Below are 17,272 nucleotides of genomic sequence, written 5' to 3' on the forward strand. Positions count from 1 at the left end.
GCTGGGGAAAGGCGAGAAGAGCTGCCAGCTGGACTCGGATCCTGCAACTCCCAGGGCTGGGGCTGCACCGTCCACTTTGGCACCTTCCCTGCCTGTCACCAGGGACCAGGGGGAACTCCCTGCCTCCTCTCCATTTCATCTTGTTCTCATGGCACAACCCCCAGACTCAGCCCAGCTCCCTGAGTCAATCCAATCCTCTGAAGCACATTTCCCTGTGTCTCACTGCCTGCAGAGCCCTGCCTGGACCCAGAGCCCCTTCTGGAACCCCCATTTGCCAGGAGCAGGGTGCAGGCAGGTGGCTCGAAGGAGGCACAGGGCACCCCAGGAGCCTGCCCACCTTCCCTGCCTGCTGCCCTCACCTGGGGTCTGGAAGTTGAGTGCCACCAGCTGGCTGCCACAGATCCACATGGGCAGGGGGTCGTAGTTGGAGGAGTCCAGGCGCTGGCCCTTGGGGTAGATGCGGGAGAGCTGCAGACGGTTGTACTGCAGGAACTTCTTGCCTTTGATCTTGTTGACATACTTTTCCGCCTTGGTCTCGGGGAAGGAGGACATATCTCGGTAACAGGCTCTCTCTGTGCCGATCTCTGGGAGGAGACAGCACTGTGTAAGCCAGGAACACACTCCTTTTCCAGACACTTAACCACCCTAGACTCCTTCCTAACATCACCCTCTCCTGCCTTGGCTCAGCCACCATTAGGTGGTGCAGACCCTGTTGTGCCCTGGTGGGCATTTGCCTGGTGTGCAACACCAATGGCTGAAAGCATTGGCACTGCTCTCAGTGATCAGGCACAATGTTCTCCAATCCCACTCCCTCAGAAGCTGCTCCAGATGGTGACAGATACCAGCAACAGAGGGATGGGGAAGGGAACTTCCATCTTCTTGAGAAGGATGTTTCCAGAGCTCCAAGGTGCTTTGGGACACCTTGGATACCTGGTCTCTGCTGAGATCTAGCCAAATCAGCACCTCGGGGCACACCATGGGGCCTGCAATGCCACAGTGACTGCCTGTGATGGCCTCCAGCCCAGCAGATGCTCACTCTCTTCATCGAAGGGCACAGGTCGGCAATAGACCACAAGCTCCGAAAGCTCCAGGGCAATTTTCTTCCTCCTCTCCATCATCTTCCCTTCAGAGAGCTGCCAAGAGAGCGTGAGAGATGTGTCAAGCCAGGGAGGAGCAGCAGCAGTGTAGGATAACCCAGCTCAAAAATCTATCCACACTGCTTGGTGTGGCTGTTCCTGCCCATGCTGTGAGATCCACCAGCAGGTCTGCCAGATCTGCATGGGGGGACACCACAAAAACCCCATGGCAAGGGCCCTTGGTGGGTCCTACCTCCTGCCTGGAGCAGGACAGACAGCAGCTCCAGTGCAGAACAGCTGTGGCCTTGTCACCCTCAACAGATGGACGACCTTCCAAGGCTGCAGCACCCTCCCAACTGTCCAATCTCCCCAGATATCCAGACTGAACCTCTCAAGCCATAACATGTGGCCACCACTCCTTGTCCAATTGTCAGATTGCTCTGGTTTTATCATCCTTGTAATTGGTCTGCCAGTCCTCACAGACTGTCACCTCACCACCCTCGTGCCAGCCTCCACCTTCTCCTCAGCTCCTGCAAAATCCAGGACTTGGCATGGAGGTGCCTCCCCTGCCACGGGGACTCACCCGTGCGTCAGCTGTCTGCGCTGCCTCCCGGATCTTCTTCACCCAGTCCAGCAGGTCCTCGTGCGTATCGGCGGCCACGTCGAGGGACAGGCGCGACACCGAGGACATGCTGATGGAGAAGACGAAGAGCCGGTTGTTCTTCCCCTCGGGGCGGATGGCTGTGTGGGGAGAGGCAGCAGAGGGCAAGGTCACAGCACACGCTGAGCCAAGCCTTTCACAGCACAGAGGGAGGAAGGGAGAACTCAGCCACAGGGACTCATGGCTGCCCTTGGGACTCTTCAGACACAAGAAGTTTCCATTTCTGGTCACTGGAGGCAACAGATGGAGCTCAGGAAGCAATAGGTGAGGACACAGTGTATCCTGAGGGGGTTGAGAAGCCTCAAGGGGCCTTTGTAATGCTCTGTCTGGCACTCACCAATCTGGCAGGAGGGCACATCCAGGACACCACCAAGCAGGTCTCCCAGGGGGCTGTTCTCATCCAGCTGCTGCTGGGAAGGAAGCACAGGAAGGATGGTGTTGGGCATGGTGCTGGGCAGTGCAGCCAAGTGCAGAGGGCTGGGCACATGCTCCTCCCCACAACCTCTCCTTGCTGAGCTCAGGGACATACACTCACCTCCCGCTCTGGCTCCAGGTTACTGGGACTAGTGATTTCCTCTACATAGTTGGAAGGGAACCACAGCTGCTTCTTGCCACCATAATCTCCTCTCCACCTGGAAGGGAGGGAAGGGGCAGCATCAGCACCTGCCATGGGACCCCAGATCATCCTGAGTGGGGATCAGGGGGACAGGCAGCTCCTCCATCATGTGCTTTTCAGGTTCATGAGGCTTTAGGACTGTGCAGCTTGTGGGCAATCCCCAGAGAGACACAATGCTAGAGGGGACACACCTTTGCATGGATGGTGGCAGCAAGGTTTGACCGTGTCCCTGAGGAAAAAGGGAGGTTCAGGACCAACTCACCAGCCTTCTTCCTGTTTCTCCACATTCTGGATGATGGCGTTTTTGGTGAAGGTGAGCTCGTCCTCCCGCTGTGCCTTGTAGTCGAACAGGGCTTTGACTGCACACTGCAATAGGAGGGGTCCCATGAGGCTGGGCAGGGGATGGACATGTGGGCAACGAGCCCACGGGATGAGTGATCACTTCCCACCACAGATGTGTTTGTAGGGGGTGCTGTGAGGCACACTGTGTGCAGGTAGCATCCAGCCCTGCTGCCAGAGGCTGTCAGACCCTAGTGACACCTCGCAGAACAAATCAAGGCCCCCATTTATGCTAAAACAGAGGTCACAAGGCTGTTATGGCCCCACACAGGCCGTTTCCTTTGTCCCAGAGCCACAGATGGGTTTAGTTTGGAGAGCTCAGAACAAGAGGCCGCCCAGCCTGGGAACCTGTAGGTTCAATCTCCAGCGTATTTCCGTTCATGGTCTAGAAATGACTGTGCAAAATAACACAGCTCTCGAAAAATAAAGAGATACTTGCTAAACCCTCAGGCCCTGCAGACTGTCCTATCCCAAGCACTTTTATCATACCTTGAAGGTGGGCATGGGGTTGGCTTCCACATAGAACCCGGGATGGCGTCCCTCATAGAGGGCTCCGTAGTCTGGCTCCTATGGAAGCAAAGGATCAGCAGTTACAGCAGTGACTCTGCAAGAGAACAGCTCCCCTGCCTTGGGGGAGAGTGCCCCAGGGAAGGCACAAGACCAAAGATGATGCTGCACACAGCAGACAGCAGTCCAAGCCCACACTCCCTGCCAGTGTGGCTCAGAGGAGCAGCAAGAAACCTCACTCAGACCAGTAAGTGGCATGAAGCCCCAGGAGGTGTGAGGTGGTTTACACACCACCACACTTCAAGGCACCAGCTCAAAAATGACCTATCCATCAACCTCTGGCTGGGTTCTTCCACAGAGTGAAGTGGGTGTGTGGGTGTGGCGCCCACACTCACCGCTGTCCCGATCTTCTCCAGCGTCTCCTCGTTGATGGGGTACCGCAGCTTCATCTTGCGGTACAGCGGATGCTTCTCATAGTAGCTGATCAAGTCCACCAAGCTCTCAAACTCAGAGTTGCCCAGCAGCACAGTCTGGCCCTCCTGCTGCACCCGGCAGTGCTTGATCTTCCCTTCCGCCCTGGCACACGGAAAGACAGAGAGAAGCCACTTGGCACCTGGCAAGAGAAGGTCTCTGCCAAAATAAAGACACCCAAGGAAAAGGTGCCTCTGGGCATCTCCCATCAGAAAACGGAAGGAACAGTAGGTCCTGACAGATCTCAAGAGGCTGTAGGACTTGTCCAGGACCACCTTGGAGCAAGAACTCTGGGAGGGCTCATGTCCAGCTTATGGTCCCTCTGCTGCTCTGCAGCATCCTGGCTCCACCTTCCACACCCACCACCCTTCTCCCAGGGACACACCTGAAGGAGATGGCATAGGAGCTGGGCTCACTCCTCTTGCGCACCAGGAAGGCTCCGTCACGTGGCACTCGCATCAGCATGTGCTCGGCTTGGGCCCGGGTGAGGTTGGCATGGTACCACCTTTCAGGAAAGACACATCACTGTGCACAGATCTCCACACACCCAGTTCATCCCACACCTCTGCCATGGCACATGGCTTCCCCTTCAGTCCCTACAAGGCTGTTTGAATCCTCAAAAGGAGGACAGGGAGCAGAGAACATCATATACATGAGACTGGAATGGGACAGAGCCCTTTGGGCGAGGGTATCCCAACCAAACCCAGTACCTTCGTGCTTTGCATTGAGCCTCCAGGACAACCAGCTCCATACACAATGAGGCTGGTCAGCACGGCTGCTGTGACAGAGCTCCACAGGGAGCAAGTGGGGACCAGAAAGCCCCAGCAAGGGAGGAATGGTTGAGGGAGATCTGGGAGAGTTTCCCATAGGGTCCTACTGCCCAACAGACGCAAACCCTCCTGCTCAAACACGCACTCACTCTTTGCTCTCGTGGGCATTGGTCTGTGGCACGGGCTCTGTCAGCCTCATCTCAAACTCATTGCACCTCAGTGGCACCTCCTGGTAGTGGGTGATGAGGTCGTAGAGGCTGTCGAACACCAGGTTGTCCGTCAGGAAGAACTTGGGGCTGCCAGCATCCTGCCGCGAGTGGATCCGGCAGTGCTGCACCTTCCCGTTGCGCCTGTGGAAGAGGGAGCAGGTAAGCCAGGGCTGTCCAGGAGATTTTGCACCTGCCTCAGCCACGGCCCCAGCATGTCACAGAATTCCTGCCCCAGAGGAGACCCACCACATGAGGATTCCACAGGACTTGACCTTTCTGCACTAGGGCAGAGAGCTGACATGACGCTGGGGCACAGAAAAAGGGGAGAAACCTGCTCACAAACCCCCAGGAAATGGGAACCCACCACTGAAGAAATGAAACTGCCCCAGGAGTGACCCAGAGCAGCAGGCTGGTGCCCGTGGGCCTCACCAGAAGGAGAGGGTGTAGTCTCCAACAAAGGTCTCACTCTCCCTGACGAGGAAGGAGCCGTCGGGGGCGCCGGTCTCGATGCAGTACTCCGTCAGCAGCCGCTCCGCGATGTGCCGCCCGTCGCGTCCTGCTCCCAGCTTGCCATGGAACCACTTCTCCGTGGAGTGAAGCTCCGTGCTGTTGCTCACCTGCAGGGAGGAAACCAAACATCTTGGATTATTGAGGACAGGCTCGTGGTGCTGGAGCCTGCTCTGCTCAGGAGTTTTCCAACCAGGAGCAGGGAGTTCTGAAGCAGCTCCCATCCTTCCCACCACTTCCCATTTCCCCCTGAAGTCAGCTGGCAGTAGCCATGCTCAGTCCTTTGGCCAGTCAAGTCCTTTCCTTAGAGAACAACTCATGTCAAGCCCTTACCTCCTTTTGCTCTTCCTCATCCTCATTTCCTTGGTCACTGGTTGTCTCCCCAGAGTAATAGATCTTGCTGCTGGTCAGGACAAAGTAATGTGGGTTCCACTCCTGCAAGGAAACAAACTCTGGGCAAAGAAATCCCTGAGGAAGCACTAAGCTGGTCCACCCTCCTCCTGTGGGGTCATCTCTTCCTGACCAGCACAAGCAGGGAAGGGTGATCAGCTTTGTGAAGGACAATCACCAGCAACACTGATTTCAGTGAGTCACAGGAGTTCCAAGACATCCCCCAGATCTGAAGGATTTATCAGTAGCAAAACCCCAGCATGTGACAGGGCTTACATACAGAGTGACTGCAGATCACACTGCAAACACCCCAGCAGTATCGGAAGGAGATAACCAAATGAAGAGCAAATCAATGCCAAAAGAAAACACTCTGCATGGATTCAGCACAGGGGCTACCAGGGGTGAGGATATCAGATATGATTATCTGGTTATGTTTATCTGATATCCTCAGGAAAAAAACCTGTTTCATTCACACATATCTGCCTGACAGACCCTCAGAAAAGCCAAGCTGCTGAAGGAGTGTGCTGTGTGTGAGTAAATGGCCACAGTAACTCAGGACTCAGAGCTTTACAGTGCAGAATGCTTGCTTAGGTGTGCAGGCACTTGGTAGCAAGCAGGACTGGAAACAGACATCACCAGAACCTTCTGAAGCACAGAGCACAGGCTGCACAGAGAACACAGCACAGCTGCAATGCCTTGGCCCAGAGCTCCCTCTAGCTCAGCCTTCTGCCTCTAGCAAGGGCCCACAGGAGATGCCTAGGTTAGAGCACAGGGGACAGCACAAAACTCCCCCAGCCTTCAGGGATGCCTGAGAAACTGGACAGACCAACAGCCTCTTTTGTCATTTGCACTACACTCCTTCCTTCCAGCACACACAGCACCTAACAGAGCCACCATGTCATTCATGGAGGCCACAGAGGCACAGGGTGAGAGCAGCAGAGACATACGTGATTGATGGGGTCTTCCAGGTAGAGGATCCCGTTCTTGATGGAGTTGCTGATGTCATTTTCTGAATACATTACAGACGTGGGCAGCTCCTCATAAGCACTGCCCTCCGCCAGCTTCTTGTGCTGTGGAATGAGATAAGGTCAGGCACTCAAAAAGCAGCATGGATTTCCTGGTGAACAGCCCTAAAACTCCAGGTCTGCTGTAGTGGGTTCCTCCAGACTAAAAGGACGACGACCCACGCCACAGAGATCATTGAATGGCACTAAAACCCCACCCTTTCTTCCCAGAGGTGACTCCTGCAGCAGCAATAGCAACATCCCCCACGCTCTCAAGAAAGGCAGCACTCAGCTGCTGAGCTCATTTCCCAGCAGCAACTCTGAAGCAAGAGAGCTTTTTGTCTCCAGCTGTTCTTAGCATGTCTCCACTTCCAACCACCCCCTTCCAGGTGTACGCAGCTGCCCTCAGGCCCACACCCTCACCCCATTCTGCCCTCATTCTCTCACGTAGGAGCCTTGCTGGGGACAGGAGTTCACCTTGATGAGAATCTTCCTCTTGAGCTGGTTTGGAGAGGGAAGGCCATCAGCAGAAATATCAACGGGTTTGGTCAAGAGCATGTCCCCAAAGACCTTCTTGAAATTCTGAGCCATGTTCCTCTGCTGGGCAATGCTGCAGTGGTCCTCGATGGACAGAATCACAGGGAAACTAGGAGGAGGAGGAGAGCTGTCAGAGCCAGCACAGGGTCTGGATGGAATCAAGGACTTCTGAGCTCTGTTTCAAAACCTGGACTCTGTGCCCTCCAGGAGTAGCTCACATTGACAGCCATTTGTGCTGTCTTGAGCACCTGGTGTAACCACCCTTCAGCAAGGTATCCTGCTGATGCTGGCAGTGAACAGGGTGGAGCAGGACTGGCAAACTACTGGGATTTACCCAAAGCCCTCCCTCCCACAACTTTTTTCATGGGAAATATCTCCCTCTGGCTGGGAGACATGACATGCTTTCTTTCCACCAAATCCCAGGCCTTGTGCCAGATCTCTGGATAAAGGTGGGCTTCACTTTGCTACGGCGTTGGCTCTACCCTCTCTCTGCCCTCCCAGCAGCTCTGCTAGCAGCAGTCCTGCTGTACTCACTCAGAGGTGACAAAGGCATGCTCCTTGATAGTGACCAAGACATCAGAGAACTTGATCTTGGTGGTTAAGGTGTGTCCATGGTAGATGACTGGCATGCCATCAGGACCGTCCCAGCAATCCACTGAAAGAGACCCACAGGGGAAACTTAGCCCAAAGGCTGGAATACAAGCATGACATGGCCATGTGAAGGGCTGAACCAAGCACTGCAGGGAACCATGTTGGGTGCAATAGAGGAGCAAGGTGAAAGCCCAGCTATTCCTGAGGGCCCAAAACCTTGGCCGTGTACCACTCGGTCTCACAAAGCTAACGACCTCAGCTCTTTCTGCACATCACGGTGATAATGTTACCACATCAACCTTCAGCCCTGCCTTCCCTGCAAAGTCTTTCTCAACCACCACAAGCTGTTGTAACGACAGAGACAGCCCCAGCCCCAGGTACTCACGCTCGATGCAGCGACATCCCATGCGCAAGCAGCGTGCGTAGGCCTCCAGCGAGGACTCGCTCGAGAACTGATCCCCCGTCAGGTACCTTCCAGGTGAGAGAACTCCTCAGCACAGCAACACACTTCTGCCACCCTCCCCACCTGCAAGGGGCTGCCAGCACTACCCTGATGTCCACCCCTGCTGCTGGCTCTTGAGATAAGCCTTAAATAGTGGTATCAGTGTTGGTGCCACTAAGAGGCCCTGTATGAGGCAGCAGCAGGCTGAGACCAGGGTTAGACCAGCTCTTGCAGGCAGACAGGAGCTTGTTCTCTACCTTCTGGGCTGCTCAGCTGGCCTAGACTCTTGGTCCTTTAAATTTAGGCTAAGGTGCTGCCACTGCAACCCCTGAAGGGGGAGCACAGACAGAGTCTGTCTGCACAGAAAGCAGTTCCTGCAACATTCTTCTAGCAGCAGAGAAGGAAAATTGCCAATTTCAGCCTGACAGGTTTTATCACATCTGTCCTGAGAGGCTGTGGATGATGACACTGCTAATGGTGAGAAATCACCAGAGTGACAGCTCAGGACCTGAAGGGCTGTGCAGATATTTGCTGCTGACAATGTCTGAGCAAAACATTTATGGCTAACCAACAGAAGGGAGGACTGGGACACCAAGAGGAAGGTCTCTGGTTTGAAAAAGTCTACTTGAACTATCACTGGGATCAGGTAAAATCAGGACAACCCCACCCTGGCATGGGAAAAGGATACTGGGAGCAGCTGGATAGGGAGAACCTTCCCCTAGTCCTTACGTGTTGTGTGAGGAGGAGATCCAGTAATGGGAGAGGGGGTTGTTCATGTTCTCCAGACACACCATGTCCAGTTGTGAGTTCCAGATGCTGTTCTCTTTGGAAAACAGGAAGGTGAGAAACTGCTCAGGAAGAAACAGAAGGGTGTTAATGATGTGGAGGAGCCAAGTGCTGTGGTTTAGCTTCACATGCATCTCCCCCCCTCCATGGCAGCACCAACCCAGCACAGACTGACCAGAGGCCACCCAGACAACACACAAGCTACCAGAGCCAGTGCTCAAGTAACCACAGCCTAGGGACTGCCACCTACCCTCTGAGCTGTGCCAGATATCTGTGTGCCAGCTCCTTTGACCCAGCTGGAGACAAATGAATGGCTCTGCATTTTATTTTGCACCTCACATGGTGCTACCTAAGGCCACGTGGGACAAGGGATCTTGGCTTAGTCCAGAGTACCAGTGACATGGTCATCTCTAGTTGTTTTTTATTAATTTTCAGCTCTTGTTTTGAAAAAATCCTTACATACCCCAGAAGCAGCTTTAAGCCAAATGCAGCCCCTTTCCTCCTCCAGATGAACTGCTTGATGAGCACTCCCAGCTGCACACAGTCAGCACAAGAGAACCCAGAAGTCATTCTCTTTGCCAACCAGTTTTTGTGCAACACAGTGACCCACAACATCCATCTCACACAGCCACACATCTCACAGGAGCTGTGATCCTTCCAGCACCACCACCTCACAGCAAAGGCACAGACAGCAGAGCTGTCACACCACAACACACATCACACTGGGGATGTCACCCACTGTGTCACCCCACTCCACACCATGCTCAAGGTGTCTTACTTCATCCACGGAGAAATAAGGCTCATCAATCTCCCTCAAAGGGTCTCTCAGAAAGTTGAACATGAATTCCTGTACCTGAAGGATATCTGCAGCCCAGAGCTCCTGCAAACCCCAGGAGAGACATAAAAGAAACCGTTTCAGAAAGTCTTACTCAAAACCACGTGCAGCTCATCCAGCTAGAAGCTTTAATCATTAAGGAGGAGGTTTTTGATGCAAGACCATCTCTGCCAGGAACTCAACTGTCAGCACAAATGCCGGAGAGCACGCAATGAGGAAATCTGCTCTGCCTCTAAGTGGGCTTCTTTTCTCAATGCCATGCATTTTTCTCTCTGATAGCATCTTTGCACACATCTGCCATCCCTCCTCCTTCAGCAGCAGAAGCCAATGCATCTTCTTTTGGCTCTCTCTCCCTGGGTTTCTTTCATTAGACATTGAAAGGCTGTCTCTCCCTGATGGTTAACTCCCCACTGGCTGCAGACCACGGGCAGGGAGGTGGTGGGACAGGGAAGAGCAGAAAGCTCCACACTCTCCCAAAGGTCACAGCAGTGGCTTTACCAGCCACCCCTGTGCCCTGGAGGAGACCAGCAGTGAGACAGGAGCTCAGCAAGAGCCAAAGGGTCTGCGTGGCCCATGAATGCACTGCTTGTGTCTGTGTGCGTGTTTGCACGTGCACTGCTGTCCTTGCTGAATGACCCAAGATTGCTTTCACATGGAAAGATCAGCAACTGAATCCATCAGCTGCTCCTCAGGAACTGCTGACACCTCCCAAGCAACAGGATGGACATGATATTGGCTGCTACAAACTTTCACTAACTAGCTGAGGTCACAAGGACTGGGTAAACCTGCACTGCCCAGTTAATCCCTCCTGGGACCTCCACTCCTCCCAGATCTCCTGCTCTTTGCTCCTTTTCTGACCAGGGTACCTGGCTGAGGATGGATTTGCCCTCACCGGTGCTCCCCCTGCAACATCTCTCCACTCCAGGAAGGATGGGCTCAGGTTATAGCCATGGCAGGCAGAGCACTCCACAACCAAATCAACCCAGGTCTATGGCAAGGCTGCCTTTGGATCACTGGATCCCTATCCCCCTTGTCCCCATGGCCTGTGTTGAGCTCACCCTCTGGTACTCCAGCAAGAACTTCTGCAGCTCCAGCAGTGACACCCTGAAGTGCTCAGACCTTTCTCCACCCCTGACAAGCAGAGAGAGAGAGAAGCTTCAGTCACTCATGCAGCACATCATGAGATGCCACCCCTCCACATCCATGGCACATGCAGCCAGATGTGCCCTGAGCAAGCAGCCCTGCAGGGGCAGAGCAGGATGAGCAGAAAGACAAGGAGACTGTGAGCAAACACAGAGCAGCTGAGATGACATGTCCACATCTCAGAGCCAAGGACTGTTCCAGGTGCAGTCCAGGATTCATACTGCCAAGGGCACAACAATGTGAAACTATAGTGAAGGGTAGCAAAAATCATCAGACAGACAGATTTGTACCCAGAAAAATAGAAGGTCTGGCTTGTACATGAGTGAAAAGAACTAAATAGGTGCAGGGCAGTCAAGGGGTGACTGCAGACAGGACAGACCTACAGGTATCCAGAGGACATGGACTCAGGGAGACAACACACAGGGAATGAAGAAGGGAACTGTTTGTAGCTGATTATCTCAAAAGACTGGGCCATGATTGCACCAAGCTGCAACAGACAGCCAAGGGCCATGCTGGGCCACAAAACCCCAAACTGGACGGGGCAGTGCTGGCCGCCCTGGACAGAGGGATAAGCTAGATGATCTGCCAAGGGTCCTTCCATCTCTCTTCAATGGTCATAGGAAAAAAGAAAGGAAACCATTGGGAATTACCTGGACAAATTAATAAGTCCTTCACTCTTTAGCTCCTGTGTCTAAATTCAGGCTCTTTTTACCACAGCCAAGGTGTGCAGAGGGCAGGGAAGGGCACAGCTGGCAATGGCACCAATGGCACCTGGGGAGAGAGGGCTCTGTGGCCACCATGAGGACAACCCCTGGGAGATGGCTCGAGGTCACTTCACATCACCAACTGACCTGAGCTGGATCTCAGTGAGAAGTCTGGGAGGGATAGAGCCCTCACTGCCCCGAGCTGAAGTGTCTGCAGCAAAGATGCTTGTTCAGAGCACAAAACCACAGGCAGCGTGGTGGCAAGAGAAGGGCAGCATGCCTTATCCTGACACACTGCTGCAGGTACCAAAGCATGTTATGGAGCAAAAGAAACCAGCCCCTTCCCCAGCAAATACAGAGAATTATCCACCTTTCCAGGAATGGGACATCCATCTGCAAAACAAGAAGCAGAAGCATTAGGTTTGCACTCAATAACTTCTTTACTCCCAGGAGACAGGAACTCATCCTGAGGTCAGCAAGGTTAAAAAGACAATTAAGAAGGAATTCCCAGCAACAAATATGGTCTCTTCCTTCCCTTTCCAGCCCTGGAGAATTCAGCTCTTACCGTTTTCTGGGCGCTGAACATCAGGCTGCGGTAGAGTTGTGCAAACTGCCCATAGGTGATATCCCCATTCCTCTGCTCCACATCCTGAGGCAAAAGAAAAACAAAAAAACAAACCCAGAGGTTTTACTGGGGCCACAGGCAACTCTGCATGGCAGGAGGAGTGTCTCCTCCTACCAAGATTCCCAGGGAATCTTGAAATTTTCTGGAAAGAGGAGGAAAAGGCCAAAACCTGTCCAGACTTTGCCTCCTGCACAACAGCCTCAGGCTGTGCCAGAAGAGGTTTAGGTTGGACATTAGGAAAGATCTCTTCATGGAAGGGTGGTCAGGCATTGGAACAGGCTGTCCAGGGAAGTGGTGGACTCGCTACCCTTGGAATTGTACAAAAAATGTCTGGATGCAGCACCTAGGGACATGTGGCTGTGCTGTGTCAATCGTTGGACTTGATCTTAGGGTGCTTTTCCAGCCTTAATGATTCTGTGATTCCATGATCTCTGCAGGGGCCAGTGGGGCCCTGCAGTACCCAGAACATGGGCACATCCTCATCTAGGTTCTGCAGTTCCCCAAGCTCACTCACACAAAGGCATCACCATGCTGATAAAAGCATCACTGTTTACTTGAACAGTTACAAAAGATTCATTTTAATCTTTTGTTTGCTGAGAATCTCTGTAGTATCTGGAAACTGCAAGACCCCAAGTGTCAGCTCTCCTCTGGATACCCTGCTCTTTGACCTTGGAGTTCTGTGCTGGTGGGAACAGCTAGTCATCACCAGATGACCCTTCATCCCTGGGTCTGTGGTGACACTGGCAGAGCATCACTCGGTGGCAGTGGGTTGCAGCACCTAAAATGCAGGACCTGGCAGCTGGTCTTTTGTGCTCTACCCCAGCACCAAACCCAGGACCAGAGCCAGGAGCAATGAGGGAGTGTGGGAGGCAGGGTGGGGTAAAGAGAAGGTGCAGGCCACAAATGGGCCAGGGTGCGGCACCCAGTGGGAGCTGGCACCTCTTCAGTCACCATCGTGGGTGGGGGCCCTCCCAGGAAAGGCTGGGAGCCTCTGCCACATGCAAACACCCCGTGGGAGTTTAACCAACACCAGGGTTTGCACAAAGGCAGGCAACAGGCTGCTGAGGGTCCCCAGTGCTGAGGGGGAGAATGGAGGGGTCACACTCACCGTGAGTCTCTCCCGCAGGAACCTCATGTTGGGGACTCGGTAGTTGACCTGAGACAGCATGTTCTTCAGGTCCTTGGCAGAGATCCTGGCTCAGCAGGGGAAAGAGGGAAAACAAGTTCAGGAGGTGCCAGGACACCACATGCACAGAAGGTCTGTGCCCAGAGGGCCATCACCTGTGAGACAAGGACTGATGTGTGATCCCAGAAGGATGCTGAGGTTGGCACCAAAGGCAGAACAGTGGGGAGCAGAGAGAGATGTCTGTACATCAATGGGAACTGCAAATACCACTCCTACAGGCTCCTGACAGTGCAGGGTGAGTCCCAACACCCTCAAGCTGATGCCACAGTGACACAAAGCTTTACAGGACTGACCAGGAAGAGACATTTTTCAAGTATCTGTGCCCAAATGTGGATGCTGGGTGACCAAATCCCTTCCAAAACCCACTCTCTAGCCTGCTGGAGGAGGGCAGGCTCTGTGAGTGGTTTGGACTCAGCTAATTTTATCCTAAGGAGAGGAAAAAAGTAATTTTCAGTCTCTAGCCACAGGCACAGCACTGCCACGTTTTACCCAGCTGCATTCCCCCAAGTCACACACACACTGCTGACATGGAGCAGTGGCTGTTCTCCCCCTGAGGCTCTTCACACCAAATGTGCTGGTTCCTGGATCAGGGAGGGCTCCAATGCCAACCTCAAGCAGGATCCTGCAGCCAGCCAGGCAGAGACAGGCAGCAAAGGAGCCCTGGGCTGCCCCTGCCTGCTCCAGAGGTGTTCTCTCATGGGGCAACAGCCCTGCAGCAAAAAAAAATAAAATTGTGGATGCCTCCCATCTGCAGGATTTAAGAAGCTGAGAGGTCTGTGTATAATCATTTTCTGCCAGCTCCTGCCTCAAAAGCAAGTCCTGGGAGTCCAACCTTGCCATCACGGATGCTGCTTTTGCCCCACACTGAGTCTGTAGGAGCCCAGAATACTACAGGATGCTCCCCCATCCTGCAAAATGTAGAGTAGGTGTGACCCTGGAATGCTGATGGCTTTGGAGTGCAAATATAAATACAAAATCATAGAATTTTGGGGTTTGGAATGGCCCTTACAGATCATCTAGCCCCAACCCCCTGCCATGGGCAGGGACACCTCCCACCAGAGCAGGTTGCTCAAGGATTTATCCAACCAAGCTTTGAACACTGCAGGGTTGGGGGAGTCACAACCACCCTGGACAACCTGTGCCAGTGTCTCACCACCCTCACAGGAAAAAACATTTTTCTAATATCTAACCTAAACTTTCCCTCCTTCTGTCTGAACCCATTACCCCTTGTCCCATCACTGCAGTTCCTAACAAAGAGTCCCTCCCTGGCTCCTTGTAGGCCCTTCAGATATTGAAAAGTTGCTATGAGGTCTCCACAGTCTTCTCTTCTCCAAGCTGAACAGCCCCAACCTCCTCAGCCTGTCCTCACAGGGGAGATGTTCCAGCCCTCAAATATATCAGGGGAGATGTCCTGTGCATGGGTTTTAACCCAGGTACAGGTTGGCACCCACAGTGACGTGAACTGCATCTCTTTTACACTCTGCCCTGGAAACAGGGTGATCTCAAACACCACAGGAAGGAGGAGGGATGGAGGGAGCCCCATGGAGAGGGAGAAACCGGCTGGTGTCAGGCGCTGCAGAGACCAGGGCCCCGGCAGCCGGCAGGACACAGAGAGCCCTTGTTCCTGTGCTCAGAGCACACACGGCCAGAGCAGGACCTGGCCTGGCTCCCGTGCCGTGCCCAAGGCCAGCACCCAGCTGGCCAGGGACTGTGCAGGCAGCATCCTGCCACTCGCTGGCAGGACTGGGAAAGAGAAAGGAAAAGAAAAAGAAAAGCTGGCAAATGGTCCCAGCCTCCCCTGCCCTCCAGGCTGCATGAGCTACACAGTGACACACTCAGCACCAGCAGCAGCTTTGGTATCTCTCCCTGCACCTCCACCTCCCCCAGAAGGTGAAGTTACCCCAGGGGTTCAAGGTGAGTGGATCCTGCCCCTTGCCTTCTCCAACATACCCAGCACCCATGGCCATGTGCAGGGTGCTGTGCAACCTCCAGGGCAGCAGGTCCAAGCCATGGGATCCTGGGTGACAGGGAAGTGGGCAGAGTAAAGGAATGGGAATGGGAAGTGAGCCAGTTCAATGAGAGATGCCCTCACATGTCAGGGATTACAGCATGTAACAGCTGTCATGGAACACCCAGAGTTCCCATGGCCACCCAGCAGCAATGCCTCCTTGGTGAGAGTCTGAGACAGCAAAAAAAGTTCATGTAAAAAGAGCAGGAAGGGCTGGAACAGCAGCACCAGCAGTAGGCATCAGGATGGAGACCCACTGGAGCCAGTGCTTGGCTCTGCTGATGCTGGACTGTTTCACAGGAGGTGCTGGACCATGGCACTGCTCATTGACGTGACAAGAACAAGCCCTGTCAAAGCTGTGACCACCATTTCCCTCTCGGCTTTGGAAGGAGGACAGGGCACGGAAGGATTTTATTTACTGTGTGTGATTAATAATGTTAAATTTCTGGAGACCTTGGATAAACAGCTTGGTAGTATTTTGAGACTAGAAAGTAAAAAATCAAATAAACAAACGAATTACTTCTACGGAAGTTTTTAAGGTTTCATGACAAACAGGCCAAAGGAGTGGTCCAGCCCTCTCACAGGGGATGGAAACATTCACTCCCTGCCAGTCCCCAGTGCTGTAACTCCGCTCCCAGCCATGGGCAGCTCTCCTGGCCAGAGGTGAAACAGTCTCCTCCGCAGCAGTTAGGAAAAAAACCCCCAGCATCCTGTTATCCTCCTCTTTCCACCTAACCTCCCTTGGAAAAACAAATACCCAAAGGCCCAGAAGCCAGTGAAAACAGTCAACATCTGCCGGCGTGCTGGAAGGTATGTCCCGGCACCCAGCAGGGAGAGGTGGAGAGAGGAGGAAAGGGCTCCAGCACACAAGGCTGGGGTGTGGGGTACACAAATGCTGGGAATGATTTCTTCAGCTGCCAAAAACCTGCCTGTTCTGGAAAGGACTAAGGATGGTTTGCAAAAGAAGTGGTTTTTGTTAAAAAAAACCCACAAAAACACAACTCACTGTTCCCTTTGAAAACACATTTCCAGGCTGAGAAGCAAAAGCAAAGAGCTCAGCCACATTAAGTTTAATGCTGAAATGCCTCACGAGGCAAAGATTTAATCCAAGAGATGTGTATATCCCCTAACTGCTGCCTCCACCTTGCAGAAAGCACATGGATACTTGTAAAATGTTTGTAAAATGGGGAGACCCAAAATCTTTCCACATTCCCCCTCTGCAGCTGCTTTGCTCCTCTCGTGGCCTGGGCTGGAGCAGCAGCTCTCCTAATTAGGTGTTTTGCACTGAAACTTCTCCCTGTGGCTGACAGGTAAGGAATATATTGGATTTTCCTGCCTTAATTCTAAATGCTAATAGAAAGATGGTATGAAAAACAACAAGAGGGATGCAACAGGTCGACTGTCAGCTCTGCCAACCTGCCTCAGGCAGGCAGATCTATACACACAACCTCTTTTTGTCCTGTTGGGATGCCATTTCATCCATTTTACTGCATAATCACATGAGGAAAAGGACCAATTATTTCCATTTTTCCTGCACTCATCCTCCAAATCCCCCACATGGCCATCCCTGCACGTGCTTCAGTGCTCTCTCCATTGCTGAACACTAGGAAAATCTATGCCCAGTCACCACTGAAATCCAGCAGGCTGCAGATACAACCCAAGCCTGGATTTGAAAGGTGTGTGGCATATGCAGAGCAGCTGCAACAGATTAAAGCTCCTCTCCTTCCCTTTCTGCCTCTGCGAGGATTTATCCCTCCTCCGCAAAATCCCCGTGCACCCAGCGGTGCTCTCGTCACGCCACAGTATGAATCACTGCAAAGGCAAAAATGTCCAATGCAGCAGGATTTTTCCCATGCAACACATTC

The 17,272-nt window shown here is 53.2% G+C and overlaps 1 protein-coding gene across 1 annotated transcript in view; it reads right to left on the reverse strand.

Annotated features, from left to right (window-relative positions):
• Positions 1–17,272, reverse strand: part of PLCG1 (phospholipase C, gamma 1) — a gene marked incomplete at its 5' end in the record, with an annotated part of 24,136 nt that overhangs the window by 4,732 nt on the left and 2,132 nt on the right. Inside the window, 22 exons of the mRNA XM_009075951.1 lie at positions 360–584; positions 1,037–1,133; positions 1,660–1,817; positions 2,075–2,147; positions 2,273–2,369; positions 2,616–2,719; positions 3,182–3,259; positions 3,595–3,775; positions 4,056–4,175; positions 4,590–4,790; positions 5,079–5,266; positions 5,490–5,591; positions 6,494–6,616; positions 7,028–7,196; positions 7,622–7,742; positions 8,064–8,149; positions 8,850–8,968; positions 9,685–9,786; positions 10,800–10,872; positions 11,959–11,981; positions 12,154–12,237; positions 13,322–13,406. Coding sequence (XP_009074199.1) covers positions 360–584; positions 1,037–1,133; positions 1,660–1,817; positions 2,075–2,147; positions 2,273–2,369; positions 2,616–2,719; positions 3,182–3,259; positions 3,595–3,775; positions 4,056–4,175; positions 4,590–4,790; positions 5,079–5,266; positions 5,490–5,591; positions 6,494–6,616; positions 7,028–7,196; positions 7,622–7,742; positions 8,064–8,149; positions 8,850–8,968; positions 9,685–9,786; positions 10,800–10,872; positions 11,959–11,981; positions 12,154–12,237; positions 13,322–13,406 — 2,609 coding nt within the window. The remainder of the gene's footprint in view (positions 1–359; positions 585–1,036; positions 1,134–1,659; positions 1,818–2,074; positions 2,148–2,272; positions 2,370–2,615; positions 2,720–3,181; positions 3,260–3,594; positions 3,776–4,055; positions 4,176–4,589; positions 4,791–5,078; positions 5,267–5,489; positions 5,592–6,493; positions 6,617–7,027; positions 7,197–7,621; positions 7,743–8,063; positions 8,150–8,849; positions 8,969–9,684; positions 9,787–10,799; positions 10,873–11,958; positions 11,982–12,153; positions 12,238–13,321; positions 13,407–17,272) is intronic.

This window comes from Acanthisitta chloris, unplaced genomic scaffold (genome assembly GCF_000695815.1).
Source record: "Acanthisitta chloris isolate BGI_N310 unplaced genomic scaffold, ASM69581v1 scaffold32905, whole genome shotgun sequence".
Lineage (NCBI taxonomy): Eukaryota > Metazoa > Chordata > Aves > Passeriformes > Acanthisittidae > Acanthisitta > Acanthisitta chloris.